At 39.0% G+C, this 19,376-nt stretch overlaps 2 protein-coding genes across 9 annotated transcripts in view; one reads left to right on the plus strand and one right to left on the minus strand.

The window, feature by feature from the left end:
* agbl4 (AGBL carboxypeptidase 4) overlaps positions 1-11,795 on the minus strand; it is a 405,619-nt gene extending 393,824 nt beyond the window's left edge. For all 3 annotated transcript variants that reach the window (XM_029707237.1, XM_029707235.1, XM_029707236.1), the window contains exons 1-2: positions 10,618-11,795; positions 4,042-4,164 (exon numbers count right to left, since the gene is read on the minus strand). In XM_029707237.1, coding sequence (XP_029563097.1) covers positions 4,042-4,059 — 18 coding nt within the window. In that variant the 5' untranslated portion in view covers positions 4,060-4,164; positions 10,618-11,795. The remainder of the gene's footprint in view (positions 1-4,041; positions 4,165-10,617) is intronic.
* A 2,701-nt stretch (positions 11,796-14,496) lies between these two features.
* The window catches only part of elavl4 (ELAV like neuron-specific RNA binding protein 4), an 85,550-nt gene continuing 80,670 nt past the window's right edge, over positions 14,497-19,376 (plus strand). For 2 of the 6 annotated variants that reach the window (XM_029707242.1, XM_029707243.1), the window contains exons 1-2: positions 14,497-15,015; positions 15,614-15,745. In XM_029707242.1, coding sequence (XP_029563102.1) covers positions 14,968-15,015; positions 15,614-15,745 — 180 coding nt within the window. In that variant the 5' untranslated portion in view covers positions 14,497-14,967. The remainder of the gene's footprint in view (positions 15,016-15,613; positions 15,746-19,376) is intronic. The other 4 variants (XM_029707240.1, XM_029707241.1, XM_029707244.1 and 1 more) reach the window with 2 other exon arrangements.

Below are 19,376 nucleotides of genomic sequence, written 5' to 3' on the forward strand. Positions count from 1 at the left end.
AAGAGGAATAATGCTAAATAAAAACAGCAGTGACTTACAATAGGTCTATAACAAAATACAAAGTTTGCTGAACTGCTACTTAGACAAAAGATGTTGGCAATTACAGGTGATTTTGGATATTACAGCCGAACTCATAACAATCAATGAGGCTTAATGAGTTGTGTCTGCAGTCAGTGTGAAACAAGTCAATTAGAAGATTTTACAGGTACCGCATATCCCACAATGGAAGGTCACATGAATATGTGAGTCAGAGTTCTGTTGTAGGGTACCGTACGCTTATCAATTAACCTTACTAAATATCTACGATCTCCAAAGGCTTTACTTTGATTCGGTCTCCCTCTCCATGCAACTCGATGTCTGAAGACCAAGTTCAATAATCAATGATGGCTTAATTACTTGTGTGAATGGTCAACAGGAACAGTAAAACAATATGCTAACACTGTCAGTGTCATCCATCCAGAAACACAGTGCTGGAGGCAATCAAGCCATTGACCACCTAAATTCAGAATCCACAAAAATATGTAAGATTCAATTGAATACCTACAGGCAGCTCTCAAAGTTCATCATTAGATCTGACAAGTACTTTATTATTAATATATTTGTAGGAAAGATTTTCCTACAAATATAAGCTACAGAATGGTTTAGCTAAATCCTAATTGTGCACAGATGGATGCACAGGTTGAATTCTGGAAAATGATTCACTGTATAGAATATTTCAAATTTATTCTAATTTGACAGTTAGATTATTTCTGCTTATTCGTAAAACTAATGGAGCTCATTTGATTTGTGATTGGTGACTAATATTACCAAGTAAAGAATTATGTTTCAAGCACTAATCGCGCTTTCACATTAAAGCAATGCCATAATTCTGTCTGACATTGATAGAAAATAACTGTCAAAGTGACAAACATTTAACTTCTCCATGTACACATCGTAAAACTAATGATAAAGGTCCACGTAATAATAGATACAAATATGTTCCTTTCTCTAAATAAAAACCCATTGATTCATAAACATCCATAACAAAATGAAATTGATGGGCTAAAGAGATCATTATAACTATTAAAACTCAATTAGCATATAGAAGTCTATGAAAATTGACATTGTTTTTCATACCTCCATATCTACAGAACCATCAATATGGTTTTAATGACAGCTTGAGGAAATAGTCATTATTTTCTATACTATCAAAGTCTGCATTTTCTTGTATTATCTTAAAAAGCAAAGGAAGGAGGACTGCTGAAGCTAGTGTGACTCAGAGACCTGTGGGCTGCAATGCCTCTGAAAATACATACCACTGACATAATCTGCATATGGTTGACAAGAAACTGAATTATGTCTCATCTAAATGTAAATTAGGGGTTTTATACATTTAGTAAACGGCTTACATTACCGTAGTCTGTTTTAATAAACCAATTAGAATTTATTAGCAGGGATACTAAAGAAATCAAATAAAATCTCTAGTTTCTAAAATGTATGGAAAATGTTGACAGCTGTCCTACAAAAAAAAGTGGCAATATTGGCAGGATGAATCTCACTGAGTGATATCTCCGCATAAATTCAAATAAATGTCTGCTTGAATTCACGTTTCAGACAATAAATTATGTTTGAGGAGATGTGATCCATATAGTGATCCGTACAGTAGCCTCTATAAGGCTATTCAAATGTTCTTCCTGTCAGTGTCATATTGCATAACAAATGTATGAATTGGAAATGTGAGACCTTCACAAAATAAGGAAATATGGATGCTAGTTATTTGACCATGCGGTGAGTGATACTGTCTAGATATTGATGTAATCTAAAGGGTAAATTTAAGCACTACATCAACAGTAGATATTCAACAGTAGATATTGATCTAGAATCTTCTTGGCAAACGAACATGTTTTAAATATGTTTACACCTTGGTAATATGAAAGGCATTCTTCTTCAGTGAAAATACATTGATATTGAATGTGTGTTGCTATTCAAGGTAGGCAATGCCAAATCGTTGGATTAGGAATAGTCCTCTTTGTTTCTCAATTCCACCAACAAAACAAACCCCAATTCTTTACTGACAGTGAGGGCTAAGTCCTGAAAAAAACATATCACTCCTTGTGAAATTTATTGACAGATACTCACCATATGACCACTGAAGTCAAAAATGACTTTTAATCATTTAGTCCTCATAGGAGACCTGTTGGCTTATAAGTGGTTAAAACAGTTAGCCTAGCTGCAGTGTTGCTTCGTTGAAACAGCAACACAACATTAATTTGACATTAGCGTAGTTCAATTCCTCTCCGTTTCCAACTTCAGTAATGCATTTACTGGAAAGAGATTAATATCAATTCCATAAATCATTCAGGAGAATTTCCGGACCTAGAGACATCGGGGTAATGTTATACATGTTAGCGGATCTCAGTCTGTGAGCTCAACGCCCATTAATCAATGTCTGAGGTCCTCCGAGCATGTCATCTGGGAAAATAAGGAAACTTATTTAAAAACCCATAAGAAACGTAAGTCTCCTGATTATTTATTAAGATCCATATCAACCTCCTAAAACATATGTTTGTCTACTCTCCCCTCTATTCACTCTCCTTTGACAGGCCACATGCATAGCCGTTTTAATCTTCATTTATAACTCGAGATCGAGCATAACACTCACTTATAGACAAATCCTCAAATCCTCATGGCTTCCCAGATCTTAGTTAGAAGCTCTTTGTTTATCTCTTAACTTTCAAACCTCTCACCTGTTATGTGGTGCCATGGTGTGACTGACAATATCATATGATATTATAGTAATACCCTATCATCTGAATTTAATTTGATTGACAGTGCCGTTCGGTAGTATAAGCTTACCTTAAAAAATGGTGTCTAATAAACCTCTAATCACTTGTTTATTCAGTATTATGTCTGGGAGAAAAACACAGATTCTTCTCAGAAGTTTCAAACTCTATCCAAATAAACAAAGTCAAAAAAAAAAAATCAACTTAAAAAGTCTATCCTCTGACAGCTGGGCCAAACAGCACAGAATCACAAGTTAAACTTCATCTCTGCACAGCCAGAAATTGGTTGCCTGCCAAGAATATGAAAGCTATGTCTCATCTGTTGAAGACCCTGAACCTAATCTCCCAGCAGAGAATGATATTGTGAATGTTCCACAGGCCCACTGATTCACTGTCACTCCAGCCCAGAGCCGCTCTCTTTGCTGCCCACTTGACCTTGTCACAGCGGAAAGCACTTTATTTTCATTGTAGTGCCATTCATTTGGTTGAAAAGTTCAAAACAAAGGCCATTTGCAAAGCATTCTGGAACATATTAACTTGTTTAATTACAGTCTTCAACTAGGAAGATGGACAAGGTAAAAGAGCAGTGACTCACTTAGAACCTTTTCATTTTTTTGTTACCATTTTCTATAGCTAATTAACCATTAAAAGACACAATCAAAGAAATGATTTAGGCCTAGTTGTATAGAATATTCTGCTTTTATTAACAGGCAATATTTAATATAATTTCACTGCTTCGATATGATGCAATTCAAATCACAGAAACATATCTAAGGAAATAAAATGGTTTCGTAACTGAAGTATATGAGATCTGTAAAGGAGGATCAGAGGATCGCACTACAAAACAACCTGTTTGTGTGCATGTGGGTCTTCCTGTATATTAGTAAACAAGAAAAAAAATAGGCTGAAAATGTAATACAGTACCCAGAAATGTGGTATATAGTGATAAATGACCTGTCAACCTGCCTTGCACCAGCAGGCATAGCCTACATTAAATTCATTATTTACTATAGCCTAAGTCTTATACTGCCCTTTTTAAATTGAGGGATGACAATAATGTCATCATAGAATGATCACTTGATAACACTGGATTGTTTTGTGATCAAAATAGAATGACATAACCTATAACTAATTAAGCTAGGTAAAGAAAATTCTAAGTTAGCCTAATTAGCGTAAATAAGCCTAGTCTGTGGATATATTTACAATTATTGTGATAAATGTATCAAATGTTGCAGTAGTTTAAATTGTGATACTACACCTCATTACAGTTTGTACTTACCACTCTCGAAGCAAGCATCAAAGACAAGGTGGCCTTTCCGTGGAACTCCTATGTATCCTGGTGGAGTCACCATCAGCTTGTTCACATTGCCCACTAAGGCGTCCTCTCCTCCTGCTTCACTGCCTAGGACAACCACATATCACTTGTCAAACAATTTCATCTGAACTAATATCTATGAAACCCCCCACCATTCTAAGGATATCACATGCGATAAATATCATATTAAGGCTAGATATCTCAATATTATCACACTTTGTGCCTCAGAAGTAGATACAGTATGACAAGATTTCTTTTGTGCATCAAATGTGGCTTGCCTGCCTTATGCATAGTAAGTAAGGCATGCTATTGGCAAAGCCTTAACTGAGGTCACCTTGCAGAAATATATCTACTTGTATTGTATTAGAACTAAATAAAAACCTCAAGACAACAAAAAGGCGTGAAATTATTTATTTTGGTGTGTTCAGAGATTTCACTATTGTAAACAAATGGTGTTACTAGCTAAAACTTCACAACCTTTAAAAGCTATAGCCAGGTCTAACAAGTGCTTGGCCTGCTTTGTTGACAGGTGCTAAATCAGGTGGTTAAACAGCCTATGCTATTTGAAGTGAAACAAACTGTCCTTTACCTGCAGATAATGCATTAATAATTATCAAGTGTCCCTGATAGTGTTGCATTTAATTACAGTACAGCCTAGGTAGCTAATACCATGCCATGTCATGCATGTTAACCTACACATGTGGATTAGGATTGAACTCTATGAACTCAGGTCTTGTAATTGTAGACTAGAAAAGGACATTTAAATGTGGTGTGCTTGCTAGTCTTGAAGTATTTATGGTTGTGATATAGTAGTAGTAGTGACAGCAATGTTATTAATAGTGTTTTCAAAGGCTATGTGTTAGTTATAGTGACTGATTTTTGGGTGGTTTGTAGGTGTGGAGTCATTATAGTCAGTGGTGTAAAGTACTTAAGTAAAAAATACTTTAAAGTACTACTTAAGTAGTTTTTTCGGATATCTGGGCCTAGTTGCATAACATATCTTAAGTGTTTCTCTTAAGGCCATACTTCAGGGCTTTTACCATAGTTTGAAGGCATGCATGGCAGAAAGAGTATCTGGCCTGATTCACTGACTAAATATATCTTCAAAGTGATCACATTTATTTTGTTAGATAGCAAATCTTCCACAATTAACACAGGATAACAAAATTGCTTCAGAAGAAAATAAACCAGGTTAGTAGCCATGGATTTTGCACCTTCCAATGTTTAGCTAAGTACCCAGTTGGTTGATGTTTTCCTTTTGTAAACAGGGCTGATGAAAGCAACATTCACCTCCACAAATGCTGTTTACACTGATATCCATACTGAATTAAACAGTTAAGGGACCTCATGGGCACCCTTAACTTTTTCACTCAATTTAAGGGGGACATTCACCTTAAAATGTTTTGTGCAAGTGACTTACAGTTAAGAAAACTTTAAGGGAAAAGATGAGGGGAAAATTAACTTCAGGTGTTTTATGCAACCGGACCCTGTACTATTTATATTTTGGACAACTATTACTCCACTACATTCCTAAAGAAAATATGTACTTTTTACTCCCATACCTTTTCCCTTACACCCAAAAGTACTTGTCAATTCGAATGCTCAGGCAGGACAGCAATATGGTCCAATTCACGCAACTATTAATATAACACGTTGTCCTCCCCACTGCCTCAGATCTAGCGGACTAACTAAACACAAACCCTGCGTTTGTAAAATATGTCTGAGTGTTAAAATTTCAAAAACATGAAAAGTGTGCCGTTTGGTTTGCTTAATATAATTAATTTAATGTATAGCATTTACTTTTACTTATTACTTTTTCACAAGTATGACACTTGAGTATGTTTTCCACCACTGTACTTAAGTACATTTAAAACCATGCACTTTTAAACGAGTAGTATCACTTTTACTTGAGTCATTTTCTATTAAGGTATCTTTACTTTTACTTAAGTATGACAATTGAGTACTTTTTGTAGGCTAGAGTGAGTGCTATGCCATCATTAGGTGTTTTTAAGCTTTCAAAATATTTTTGTTTGTACATTCTGAAAGTTTTGTGGCAGTGATTTCAGTTTAGAGTGTTGAAGCCTGCATTCCACCATTGAAATGAGCCGGGATACAATACATTTTATAGTTTGAGGTAATGGTATAAAAAGCTGAATACAAGCACACTATTCCAGACTGGTCTGCTCGTTTTAGAGTTTGAATGGCGTTTCTAGCTTAAACGGTTGAAGACTAGCCAGAATTGCTTCCCATTCAAGTCTATGGCCCCTGAAATGCATTGGGATTAATACAAATGTGGTTGTAGTGTGAAAAGTACAAGTAGTATCAAAGCAGCAGTTCCAGTGCCAGTCTGCATGTTTTAACTGACTTGCCTAGTTAAATTAAACACTTAAAAACAATTAATAGTATTCCTTTAATAGGCAACTCAACTGCCTGGGAGAGCATATTTTTCAAGAGTTTGTAAAATTCTAAAACATATTAGTCATTTCATCATTATTAAATTATGTTTTAGAAGTAAACAACCTTGTAATTTCCCATTTTATACACAATTAGCAAAAACATTTTTTGGTAAATTAGGTTCGGTTTTGCACACATTCAAATCAAATCAAAGTTTATTTGTCACGTGCGCCGAATACAACAGGTGTAGACCTTACAGTGAAATGCTTACTTACAAGCTCTAACCAATAGTGTGAAAAAAAAGGTATGTGTGTGTGTGTAGGTAAGTAAAGAAATAGTAAAAAGACATTTGAAAATAAGAGTAGCAAGGCTATATACAGACACCGGTTAGTCAGGCTTATTGAGGTAGTATGTACATGTAGGTATGGTTAAAGTGACTATGCATATATGATGAACAGAGAGTAGCAGTAGCGTAAAAAGAGGGGTTGGTGGGTGGTGGGTGGTGGGTGATGGGACACAATGCAGATAGCCCGGTTAGCCAATGTGCGGGAGCACTGGTTGGTCGGGCCAATTGAGGTAGTATGCACATGAATGTATAGTTAGAGTGACTATACATACATGATAAACAAAGAATAGCAGCAGCGTAAAAGAGGAGGGGGGCCACACAATGCAAATAGTCAGGGTAACCATTTGGTTACCTGTTCAGGAGTCTTATGGCTTGGGGGTAAAAACTGTTGAGAAGCCTTTTTGTCCTAGACTTGGCACTCCGGTACCGCTTGCCATGCGGTAGTAGAGAGAACAGTCTATGACTGGGGTGGCTGGAGTCTTTGACAATTTGTAGGGCCTTCCTCTGATACCGCCTGGTGTAGAGGTCCTGGAGGGCAGGCAGCTTTGCCCCAGTGATGTACTGGGCCGTACGCACTACCCTCCGAAGTGCCTTGTGGTCGGAGGCCGAGCAATTGCTGTACCAGGCAGTGATGTAACCGGTCAGGATGCTCTCGATGTTGCAGCTGTAGAACCTTTTGAGGATCTGAGGACCCATGCCAAATCTTTTTAGTTTCCTGAGAGGGAATAGGCTTTGTCGTGCCCTCTTCACGACTGTCTTGGTGTGTTTGGACCATTCTAGTTTGTTGTTGATGTGGACACCAATGAACTTGAAGCTCTCAACCTGATCCCCTGCAGCCCCGTCGATGAGAATGGGGGCGTGCTCGGTGCTCTTTTTCCTGTAGTCCACAATCATCTCCTTACCATTGGTTACGTTGAGGGATAGGTTGTTATTCTGGCACCATCCGGCCAGGTCTCTGACCTCCTCCCTATAGGCTGTCTCGTCGTTGTCGGTGATCAGGCCTACCACTGTTGTGTCGTCTGCAAACTTAATGATGGTGTTGGAGTCATGCCTGGCCATGCAGTCGGGGTGAACAGGGAGTACAGGAGGGGACTGAGCATGCACCCCTGGGGAGCTCCAGTGTTGAGGATCAGCGTGGCAGATGTGTTGCTAACTACCCTCACCACCTGGGGGCGGCCCGTCAGGAAGTCCAGGATCCAGTTGCAGAGGGAGATGTTTAGTCCCAGGGTCCTTAGCTTAGTGATGAGCTTTGAGGGTACTATGGTGTTGAACGCTGAGCTGTAGTCAATGAATAGCATTCTCACATAGGTGTTCATTTTGTCCAGGTGGGAAAGGGCAGTGTGGAGTGCAATAGAGATAGCATCATCTGTGGATATGTTTGGGCAGTATGCAAATTGGAGTGGGTCTAGGGTTTCTGGGATAATGGTGTTGATGTGAGCCATTACCAGCCTTTCAAAGCACTTCATGGCTACAGACGTGAAGGATACGGGGCGGTAGTCATTTAGGCAGCTTGCCTTCGTGTTCTTGGGCACAGGGACTATAGTGGTCTGCTTGAAAGATGTTGGTATTACAGACTCAATCAGGGACATGTTGAAAATGTCAGTGAAGACACCAGACAGTTGGTCAGCACATGCCCGGAGCACACGTCTTGGTAATCCGTCTGGCCCCGCAGCCTTGTGTATGTTGACCTGTTTAAAGGTCTTACTCACGTCGGCTACGGAGAGTGTGATCACACAGTCGTCCGGAACAGCTGATGCTTTCATGCATGCCTCAGTGTTGCTTGCCTCGAAGCAAGCATAGAAGTGATTTAGCTCGTCTGGTAGGCTCGTGTCACTGGGCAGCTCGCGGCTGTGCTTCCCTTTGTAGTCTGTAATAGTTTGCAAGCCCTGCCACATCCGACGAGCGTCGGAGCCGGTGTAGTATGATTCAATCTTAGCCCTGTATTGACGCTTTGCCTGTTTGATGGTTTGTCGCAGGGCATAGCGTGATTTCTTGTAAGCTTCCGGGTTAGAGTCCCGCACCATGAAAGCGGCAGCTCTACCCTTTAGCTCAGTGCGAATGATGCCTGTAATCCATGGCTTCTGGTATGTTCACTTCCTGATTTTCAACCATCTTTGGATGGATGTTTTAAAAATATATGGGAGTCCGATAATGAAAACCACATGATCATTTTAATAAATGGCATTGTTTGAGATTATAAAATATTGCAAAATTAGCTGCCTGTTAAGGGGAACTAATTCTTATTTACAATGATGGCCTACCCCAGCCACACCCTAACCCGGACGACGCTGGGCCAATTGTGTACCGCCATATTAAGCCAACGCTAGATATGATTTTGGACAATAGAAAAATATTGTTATGGGATCCTTATTAACTGTCTGCCTGTTATCTTCAAAATGTTTTATAATATCATTCAGTACATGAAATGTTATTGTTATTCTAAGCATATGAACTGTAAACGCATTAATTTACATGTATCATATTTATTCAGATCATCAGTCCTCATTTAACTAGGCCCATCTTCCATTATAAGTAAATTAAGCAGACAAGATGTAAATTAATGTATCCTTTTTTTGATGATTTAAAAAATTCCAATACTAAATAATTGGGCAACTCAACCTGCTGGTTGAGATGTTTGCGATGCATTATCTATCAAAGTTTAAGTTTCTATAAAAGTCATGCACACAAAAATTATTCATTTCTAGCCTATATCTGGCATCACCATCATCAAACCATAATCTAACTCAGTTTAGGAGCCTGAGATCGCGGATATACTGAGGGAGTCATACCCTATGGTTATGACAATGTCATCCTGTCCTTTGTTTTGTTATGTGTTAAATGTGTATGCTTATTAGGCTAGGTATGCCTATTAGGCTAGGTCTACTTTGAAGCCTAGGTCTACTATGTTGTTTGTAAATGTTTTAAACGTTTATTTAAGAAGACCACAATGAAAATAAGTTTTCAAAGTTTTGGTGTCATCCTCAATGATTTTAAATGCATTATCCACATGTGGGTTGTATTGTGTTTTACATTGTCAAATAAACCTATATTGAGGCTAAACACACATATTTTGCATAACAATCATTTTCAGATAATTTTTTTATTGGTGTGCCAGTTAAAGGTTAAAGTTGTTATGGTGTTTACGGTTTTGGTACTAGAGATTCCAGCGGAATAACAATAATAAGTATGACCAGTTTATAAAGCAAAGCACACCTAATTAAAGCCCTTACAATGACGTGTAGCCACTGCCATGCTATTACCATAGATATATAGGGAACCACTACTTCTTGTGTCTTACACAGCTACTTGCCACAGCCAGTTGCTGCAGGACAGCTAGTATTTGCTAGCTCTGGTCCTGTACGTCGTTCGGTTGAGAGTACAGCAGAACGACGCCCTGGACCAGAGCTAGCACTAGCTAACTAGCTAACGTTAGCTGCTAAACTCACAGTCACATAGCACATCCCGCACATTAGATGCATGGCAAGTTGCCTGTCCAGGCAGAGTGTTTACGGCAAACACTTCAATTTGCTGAACATTTTCATGCTACTAGCTAGTATTATGTATATCAGGTAGCTAGCTAACTAGAAGGTTAACGTTACCTAACAAAGTAACGTCGTTAGCTAGTAACAAGCTTACTTAGCTAACTAGCAAAGTGATGTTTACAAACGATGTTGTGTCGGTCTGTGATTGATGCAGCAGTCCAGACTCATTCATAACTAAATGTGCAGCAACCTGCTATGCACTCTCATGCACTTGAATATAGGTACTATAGGAGGTAGGTAGCACTACTATTTACACACCAGCGTCGACGTCTCTCATGTTCTCCTCCATCTTCCTTTCCATTTTTGCACAACACACCAGCGCACAACGCTGGCTGAGTGTTGCCACGGCAACGCAGTCTAGGGATAAGGACAGGTGGGAGGGAGTTGGATGGTTTCCACTAGCTTCCACAGATTCCTCAGCCACAAAGTCAAAATTGGCTACAAGCCTACAACAACAATTTGCTTTGTGGTCTTCATTTAAGGTTAGGGTTAGGCATAAGGGTTAGCAGCGTGGTTAAGGTTAGGGTTAGGTTTACAATTTAATTTTAAGAAGATAAATTATAGAAATGGGCGGAGTTTATAACTTTGTAACGACCCATTGGGGTTGACCTAAGCAAGTCAAAAGCAGGTGCAAGCCTCAAGTAGAGCATTACATTTTAAGATAAATTATAGAAATCTCTTTGAAAATGTAGAACTCAATTTTATTTACCCAATGCATGTATACACATGGTGTCAACTAAAAGGACCTGAACATATTAACCATTTATAAGAATGATGGTCAAATGAGTAGTAGTTTACTGTGAAAGGGTAAGAACCATCATTTGGGTCAGTATTTCCCCTGGGACTCTAATTACTGATGAAACATGTAAAACGGTATAAACTCACCTCTGACCTGTTCTCAGATGAGAACTTTTGTCCTGTAGGTCATGAGCTATGTCGTTGCACTACTAGTCTGTTGGTGTGAACACAACCATGCTGTTGTTGAGTTGTATAGTCAAAAGTTTTCTGAGAAGGTATGTTTGTTTTAAGTTGGTTGTTTATTTGATGTGTTTGGGTCCAAGAAATACATGTTTTAATTTTTGAATCTCTGGTAGTGGAAGTAGCCTTATTTTGGAAATCTCCACTAACAATGTATGCTCCTTTCCCCACTTAACTTTTTAGCTAACAGATAACATGGTATGCTACAGAGCCTGAACATGTAGCATGATTTTCGATCGTGATTTTAGAAATGCAATGTCTCGCTGTTGCCAATGGCCCTAAATTATCTACGGATTGATAAAATATGTCCTATGCAGAAATCGCTCCGCCATTTCCTGGTTGCTAAAATTTATAATAGTTTGCCTAATTTCAGATTGTGACATGTAAGTATAGTGTAAAGTATCATTGTACCATCTAATCCGCTGTGAAATATATTTTCCTTAACCACATTTTTTTCCTTCATTTTCAGCTGATTGAAGCTGGTGTACAAAAGTAAAAGAAGCAAAAACCAAACTTAAGCATGGAAAGCATAGAAATAGTGCACATAGAACAGATCTACGCTTCTTAAACTTGCTTTCATTGAGTGACAGACTTATAACTCACATTTATGTGAATTTGGTCCAGTCACCCAAAAAGTTACATATTGCAGCTTTAAAGCATGAGGATTTCTATCCCATTCATAAATGCTAACTACCTTTAGCGCCTATTGACGATAGTAGGACTATCTTCTGGTTAGGAGAGTTTCGTTAAGAGGCCTGACACTTGCTCTAAACATTAACACACATCGCTTGCTGTACAGTTTTGGAAACAAGCAACTTGTCTTTTATATCAGCATGAAATACATTTATAAAAAAAAAAATATATATATATATACGGTCAGCTGCAACTGTGTTGAAACCGGTTAAAACAGTGTAGAGTAAGTGTATATTTTGCATTTGTGAAATTAAAGTATAGTGCATTATGTTTCTAGAACCGTACCGCAATTGAGAATTGATTAACATTTAGATGAAGTATTTGGCTGTTTTGGCTGCCAGAGCCAATTTGCCTCGAGATTATGTACATTTCTTGGACTATATGGTAACGTTAGGCTCGTTTAGTCCATTATTGGGCTAGAGGCTTTCTAGACAATTGGAGCATATGTCATTAAGCCAATTGCTTTTCATTATTACCGCCACACCTGATTAGCTGCATCAAATGAATGGCCATATGACTCCAGAGCAAGAGGCATATAGACTTTCTGTTGCTTATTTTCAAGTTATAAGCTTTGTGTAACAGGAACAAATAAATAAGGCTGGGAGGAGGGCAATGATTGTTGTCCCTGTGATCATATTTGATAGCTACAGGCAGCTAAACAACTAGGGCGGCATTATTATTTCTTAAATTATAAAGAACTGTGCTGTGCAATATTTCCAGAAAATTGAATAGCTGTCCTTCATGGCATGTCATCCCTTAACTCTAGCCAATTAATGGGCTCCATGGTGCTGGATTTATTTTGGGACTGATGTTCAATGAAATTACTGTGAGACGAGAAACAAAAGTATTTGTACAGTCATTGATATTCAATGCCTATTTTTGATATGGGTTGTTAGTGATCATGTTTTGAGGAGACCATTCCACACTGCTCATAGCAGAACAGAAAAACAGGAAACCCTCAGGGAAAGGGTTTTGCTACTACACAAGATATATTTTCAAATGCTCCTTTCAATGCTACTATTTTAAAATATTTGTATTTATAGCATGACTGAAATGATTTTAAAAAAACTCTATACTGTTTTCATGGCTACTTCTCTTAGTGATTGCGTCTAGTCTGTATTTTCCGGTGGAACACCATGTATTTTCATGTACAGTATTGGTACAAGGAAACCCTTTTTAGTTTGACCATGTAGGGACTTCCAACATATAAAGCACCATCAATGAAAAGGAAGTCATGCAAAATCAAAAGACAGGACATGGGGGACTGGAAAGAACAGGCAGCATAAGAGACTATCACTATGGCGACAGCAATCAAGAGACTTGGGACTGAGCAGGTCAGAGAAGAGGGCTTGAAAGGCAGCTGACAGAGAAATCAACCCTCAGACTGGATGATTCAAGTGACAGCTCATCCCAGAGTACAGGCGGCCTGGCTGTCCCCAGAGAGACTGTTTTGAGAAGCCAGTTGTACATGGTAACAGCCTTTGTGAGGTAAATGTAAGAATAAGGCCATGATAGAAAAAAAACACCTAGTAGTTGTATTATTGACTAGTGCTGTATGGTCTCAGCTGTTCTCTAGGTATGTACGATTTCAGCCATATTCTTACTCTCTCCCTTCTAACTATCTTTTACATCCATGCAAGTATGCACATAATCACACGTTCAAATGCACAACATTAATAGCATTAGGAGAGAATTGCAGACTGTCTCTCTTCTCTGCTTGCAGTGACTCTGTCCTCTCCTGGCTGTGGTCCATACCAGCAGATGGTCTGGTGTCAATGGGCTGCTATTAACTGGCCACAGTCCTCTCCTGGGGCCTGGCAAAAAAGTACATACAGTGAGTGCACTGGAGACAGACAAGCCATGCTGCTTGTGGAGGTACTGACACTTTTTCACTATTTTAAGATGAAGTCAAACCAAACTGATGAACGGTATCATCACGCAGTTTATTATATTCAGTAGAAATACATCTACAGGAAATTATATTATGTTGCTCTGTAGTAACACTGGAATTACTGTCATAATTGGGTTGTATAAACGTGCTATTACATAGTAACTGTAGTATCCCAAGCCGTAAATGACATACAGTGCAAACCCAAAGAATCTGACCCAAGAGAGACGGTACAGGTGACTGTATCACAAATAGCATGTCTCACACCAATGTTCATGTTTTATGTGGCTATTTTTTACTTGTCATGCTGAAAAGGAATACACTGAATACACAATATATTTATGGTGGTGTTCCATCATCCTGCTATTAAGTAGCCCTATTGAGATGAGGACTAGGCGGAGAAGGAATGAATGAGCCTGATCCCTGTGTCTCATACACATACAGGAAACCGAGAGAACAGGCAGATGTGGTGGCGTCGCTGTAGTTAGAACAGTCTTCCCACCTTGTGGTAGCAAAGTGAACTGTAGCTGCCTGCATGAGAGCGTGAGCGAGCGAGTTGGGGGGGAGAGAGCGACACAGAGAGATGGAATGAGAGAGAGAGGGAGAGAAAGGGCGAGAGAGAGGGAGTTTAAACTAAGAGCTATGTTTTGGGACAAACTAATCTGCTAGAGAGCAGTGTGAGGATCGGAGCGCATTGTGTGAGCGAGTGTGCGGTGGACAGATAAGGGAACAAGCCCGCCAGCCCGACTGCTTGTTTTAATGTGCAGACTGGGGAGATAAAAAAAATATTGACTCTTCAGTCGTGTGCCGAGACCCTGGGCACAAGCGCCACATACACCAGAGGTGTACCAAAAAAGGGGGAAAAGGGGACAAAAATCTGACACTAAACAGATATTATAGAGGATTTTTTCCCCCGTTTTTTAATTGATTTATTTTTTATTTATTTTTTCTTGGGACTGACTCCCATTTCCAGTAGAAAGAGGGAGACAATAACTGAAGGAGAGCCCTTAGAAAATAAGAAAAGGACGAAAAAAAGCATTGACTACAAGATGTTCGAAATCAGCCGAACTCTCAACGCTGCTTTGTTGAGCAATGAGGTAAAGAAATTGGCTTTGTTTCTTCTCACCTCCCCAGTGTATGTGCTGCCTACCATTCTGTGTTGTGTATTATTGTGTGTGTACATTTCTGTGCTCATGGTTTAAGTGTAAAGACGCAGGGTTGATTAATGACCAAAGCTTAGCCTATTAGCCAAGCTCGATGGTTGGTAGTAGAAAAGGATCACTACGCTTCTCACTCATTCTTGCTTGCAGTAACAAATGGGATGCTAGGTGGCTGGCTGTTTTTATGTGACCACTGTTTTATTTCCCCTAATTTACCCAAAGCAAGGTAGCTATCAATGCTAAGCTTGCTTGAGGAATCGCCCATCTTGGGCTCAAAATGTGTGTACGTGCATATGTGTATGAGCGTATGATTGTGTGCTTGTGTGTGGGTGTGTGTGCATATACACACAAGCTTGTGTGTGAGTGCATAGTGTACTGTGATTGCCCTCCTCTTCCCCCCTCTCTTCTTTGGTCTCCTCACTCCCGCTGTCCTTTGCCATTCTGTTTCTGTCCTTCCTACCTTCCGTTTCTGTTCTTCCTTTCTCTCCCTCTCCCCCTCTCTCTATCTGTGTGTGAGCGTGCACTCTGTGAGCAGCATCTCAAGATGATGGTGCGGTACCCCCAGCTCTCGGGACTAGCCACTGCTGACGGCTCCGTCCCTGAGAGGCTCTCGCCGCTATTTCCCAGGGATCTCCCATCCACCCAGATGGGGTCCAGGTCACTTTTGGTAAGAGGATAGACAGAAATATCTCACTCTTAAAACACTAACAGGAGAAAAAAGACAAAGTGAGAGAGAGCAGTAGAGAATAGATCAATTCAGGAAGATGACTATCCCCAGGAATTGTATTAGCAGCTATTTACATGCTTGTGTGTGCTCAATAATATCCGCCTACTCTGCCTTATTTAACCCTCTGTCAATCAGTCCGTTATCTTGGGAGTAAGAGCGGCAGAGTGAATTTTCAGTGTGTATGAATTCAGTGTAGCAGCCTCACTGTGTGCGTAGTTTGCCAATGCCTGCATCTTGATGTGCATTTTGTATGTGTGTAAGCTTATCTGTTATGTGCATGGACATAGTTACTGCAATATTTATAAACAATTTATTTTTAAACCATTTTTATTATCTGAAACCGATCAAATTAGAATATGGAAATGAGTATGTAATATGGCGTCAGGTAATAGTTTTTCATTGAAAAGTGTGGGGTTGTGTACATTACTACATTACTACATTACTACATTCACCATGTTGACACTCGTAACTGCCAGATGAGATGTGCGGCAACTTAATACACAGGGCTATTGCAAGAACAATGAAACCTTGCTTCAATTATGAAATACAGTAAAACATAAATGTTATCTTTAATACCTGATGCTCTGTATGGACAGAATATACAAGTATGGATATAGTGTAGTTCAATAGTTTTACTTTTTCTAACATTTGTTTAGACAGGGTACTGATCTGATTTCTTTATGTAATGAAGATGGTGGCTTTTAGGGGCAACTAAGTCAACCTGAAGTTAAACCATAACGATATATTAACAGTTAAATGATGTGCGTAATGAGAAGAGGTAGCAGCAATGTACCTACATTAAGTCTGGTCTTTTAGATCATTTATTCCAGTCTTCCTCCTTATTGTTAGAACGTGAGTCTACAGTATGTGCTGTTTATAATGTAGAGTGTAGTTCAAGGGGAAGAGAGGCATGAGAAAACCCTCACTGGAAAACGTTGAGAGAAAATCCCTTACTTGGTGCATTAAATCTACATGAAACTGTGGGTGTCTAATCTGTGATGGGCTCTCATTCGGCTTCCCTTCAAACAGGCTCAGCTACCCACCCTAGAGCTTTCCTGAATTTAGCAGAAATCGTTGTAATGCTGACAGCATTGAGGTCTGCTGTTGACTGTATGCGAATGCAGAGGAAATGTTTGGTCATCCATAAAGACTTAATATTCTTATTCACCTGGCAGAACCGTCTGATTCACTCACACACTATTTCCGCATACACAGTCATGCTATCTAGCTACCTGTAAAGAATCCCAGTAGTTATACTACTGACGAAATATAAACTTAAATTGCATATGACAAGTAGATTGATGCTGTAATTTCTCTTTCACATATAACAATAGTACCACACAGTGCCTTAATTTCTTCTGAAATGAAAATTGAATAGTAAATTGTAATAATAGATAGTGAGGTTATGGCAAGTTATTAAATCAACTCTTACAAGCCTTTTAATTGCAACACGTGAAAGTATTTTGCATTTGGGTTAGCTAAAGAACTTGATGTGGATGTTTGTATTCATTTTCATTATATCTGACTGAGTAGGCAGACAGTTCTAAAGCTATGATCAGGGTAAACGCAGACCCTGTTTCTATGTGATCCCGAAAATGCACAAATACGATGCTACTTCCTGTTAAAATAAATGTGAATACATGAGTTGTATGTAAATCAGAATATATGAGGCGTGTCTGGGATTCTGATTACCCTGGTTAAAACTGACCATCGTTACAATGATTAATGGTACCTTCATTAAGCACAGCTAGATCATTTGCATACATTAGATAAATGTGCTGGAAGATTGTTGAGGCTTTGCTCTTGGAGAGCTGGATTGTTTTATTCTTTTGGTGGATGCAAGGCATAATAATATGATACTAGAGACCAAAATGTTTAGTTCTTGATGTCTGAGCTGTCTTACGGTGTGAGCTGTGTAATACCACTGTATGGCTATGCTTCAGTATGAAATCAAAACAGAACGATTGACAAAATGAAATCAAAAGCTATAATAAAAGGTTGTTATTATACTGGTATGATACTGAACACCTTCAAATATATTTCAAGGGAATCCAGTATAGCAAAGTAATAAAGCAAAATACAAAGCTTGCTAAATGGCTACAGTCTAGAACAATGTCCCTGTAGTCCAGGCAGCCATTTGTCAGGCTCTAGGTGCGCTAGAGAACATTGTGTTTAAAAGGATGTCTAACATGTTCTAGAACTCTACTGAGTTTTCTATCAGAACCAATGGATCCAGCCAACATAGACTGGGAGGAGAACACGCCATTCAAAATAGCAGCCATATTGGTTGCTCTGAATGGTCTAAGAAAAATCCAAGAACTTCAGCATGGATAGTAGTCAGAGGCAGATATGGGTGAGGAATAAATGAAGATTTCTTAACTGTCTGTTTTGAATGCCGTTCATTTGTGAGACCCTGATTACTGTCGTCATGCAGCTGTTGTTTTTCATAAAACGCTGTGCTTTCTTTGGTAGCTCCATTCTTCAGTAAAAAAAAAAAAAGGTTAGATTTACCTTAACTCATTTAAGGCATCGTCACAACAAACAGAAGCAAGGCGAGTAGAGGGAATTGTACAGCAGTTGGCAAAGGCATATTGGCACCCCATAGATTGTAAGGGTCATCTCTATTTCACAACAATGATTAGCTCTTTCCATCTGCCGCTTCCATCACTTCCTCCTTCCCTGATTGCAGTGTTTCTCTGGTTAATTTACCCCAGGAAATTAGTTAATTTAAGCTCCACAAGTCTGCCTTTGCTGTTACACAAACAGGTGCAATATACAGAGGCATGTATCATCTCTGAGAGAGGCAGCGCACTGTGCCAAGTAGGTAGAATCACCCGCCTAACTGCGACACAAAATCATATCTCAGATACAAAGGCCATAGATTGATATTGATTAACTTACAAGCGCATAATTTTAGGATTTACTATCGGTGAATAATGAAATTAAGAAATAACCAGGATTTGTTTAATGGTGGATTTGGACCAATATTGAGTGTTAGTGACTAATATTGAACTGAATGAAGATCTCAATTCATAACATGTCAATACCAACATGATTCATTGAACCATATGGGTTCACCGGATTTAGATTCTTTTTGTAAAACAGCAGTATGAGTAAGAAAGAGCCAAGACACACAATTACTCAGTGTGTGGTTGTCTGAAAATAAAGGAATGCTTCCTTTTTTAGCAGAGGTACCAGAACCTTGCTCAATCATATGTGGCTAGGTTAATGCGATTTGGCAGAGCTCTCTTCAGTTTTAGGAAGAAAAGTGCTATTTCTCCTGCAGGTCAATCAGCGGTCATCTGCATACAGCTGCAGAACTACAGCCCATCTCAACTGCGGCACAGCTGTTAACTACATACAGGCTGTGGAACATCTTATCATAGATTATTGTAGTGTGTGTCCACAATTTTTATTATTATTATTATTTTCTTATTTCACCTTTATTTAACCAGGTAGGCAAGTTGAGAACAAGTTCTCATTTACAACTGCGACCTGGCCAAGATAAAGCAAAGCAGTGCGACAAAAACAACAACACTGTTACACATGGGATAAACAAACGTACAGTCAA

The sequence above is a fragment of the Salmo trutta genome, chromosome 22, assembly GCF_901001165.1.
Source record: "Salmo trutta chromosome 22, fSalTru1.1, whole genome shotgun sequence".
Classification (NCBI taxonomy): domain Eukaryota; kingdom Metazoa; phylum Chordata; class Actinopteri; order Salmoniformes; family Salmonidae; genus Salmo; species Salmo trutta.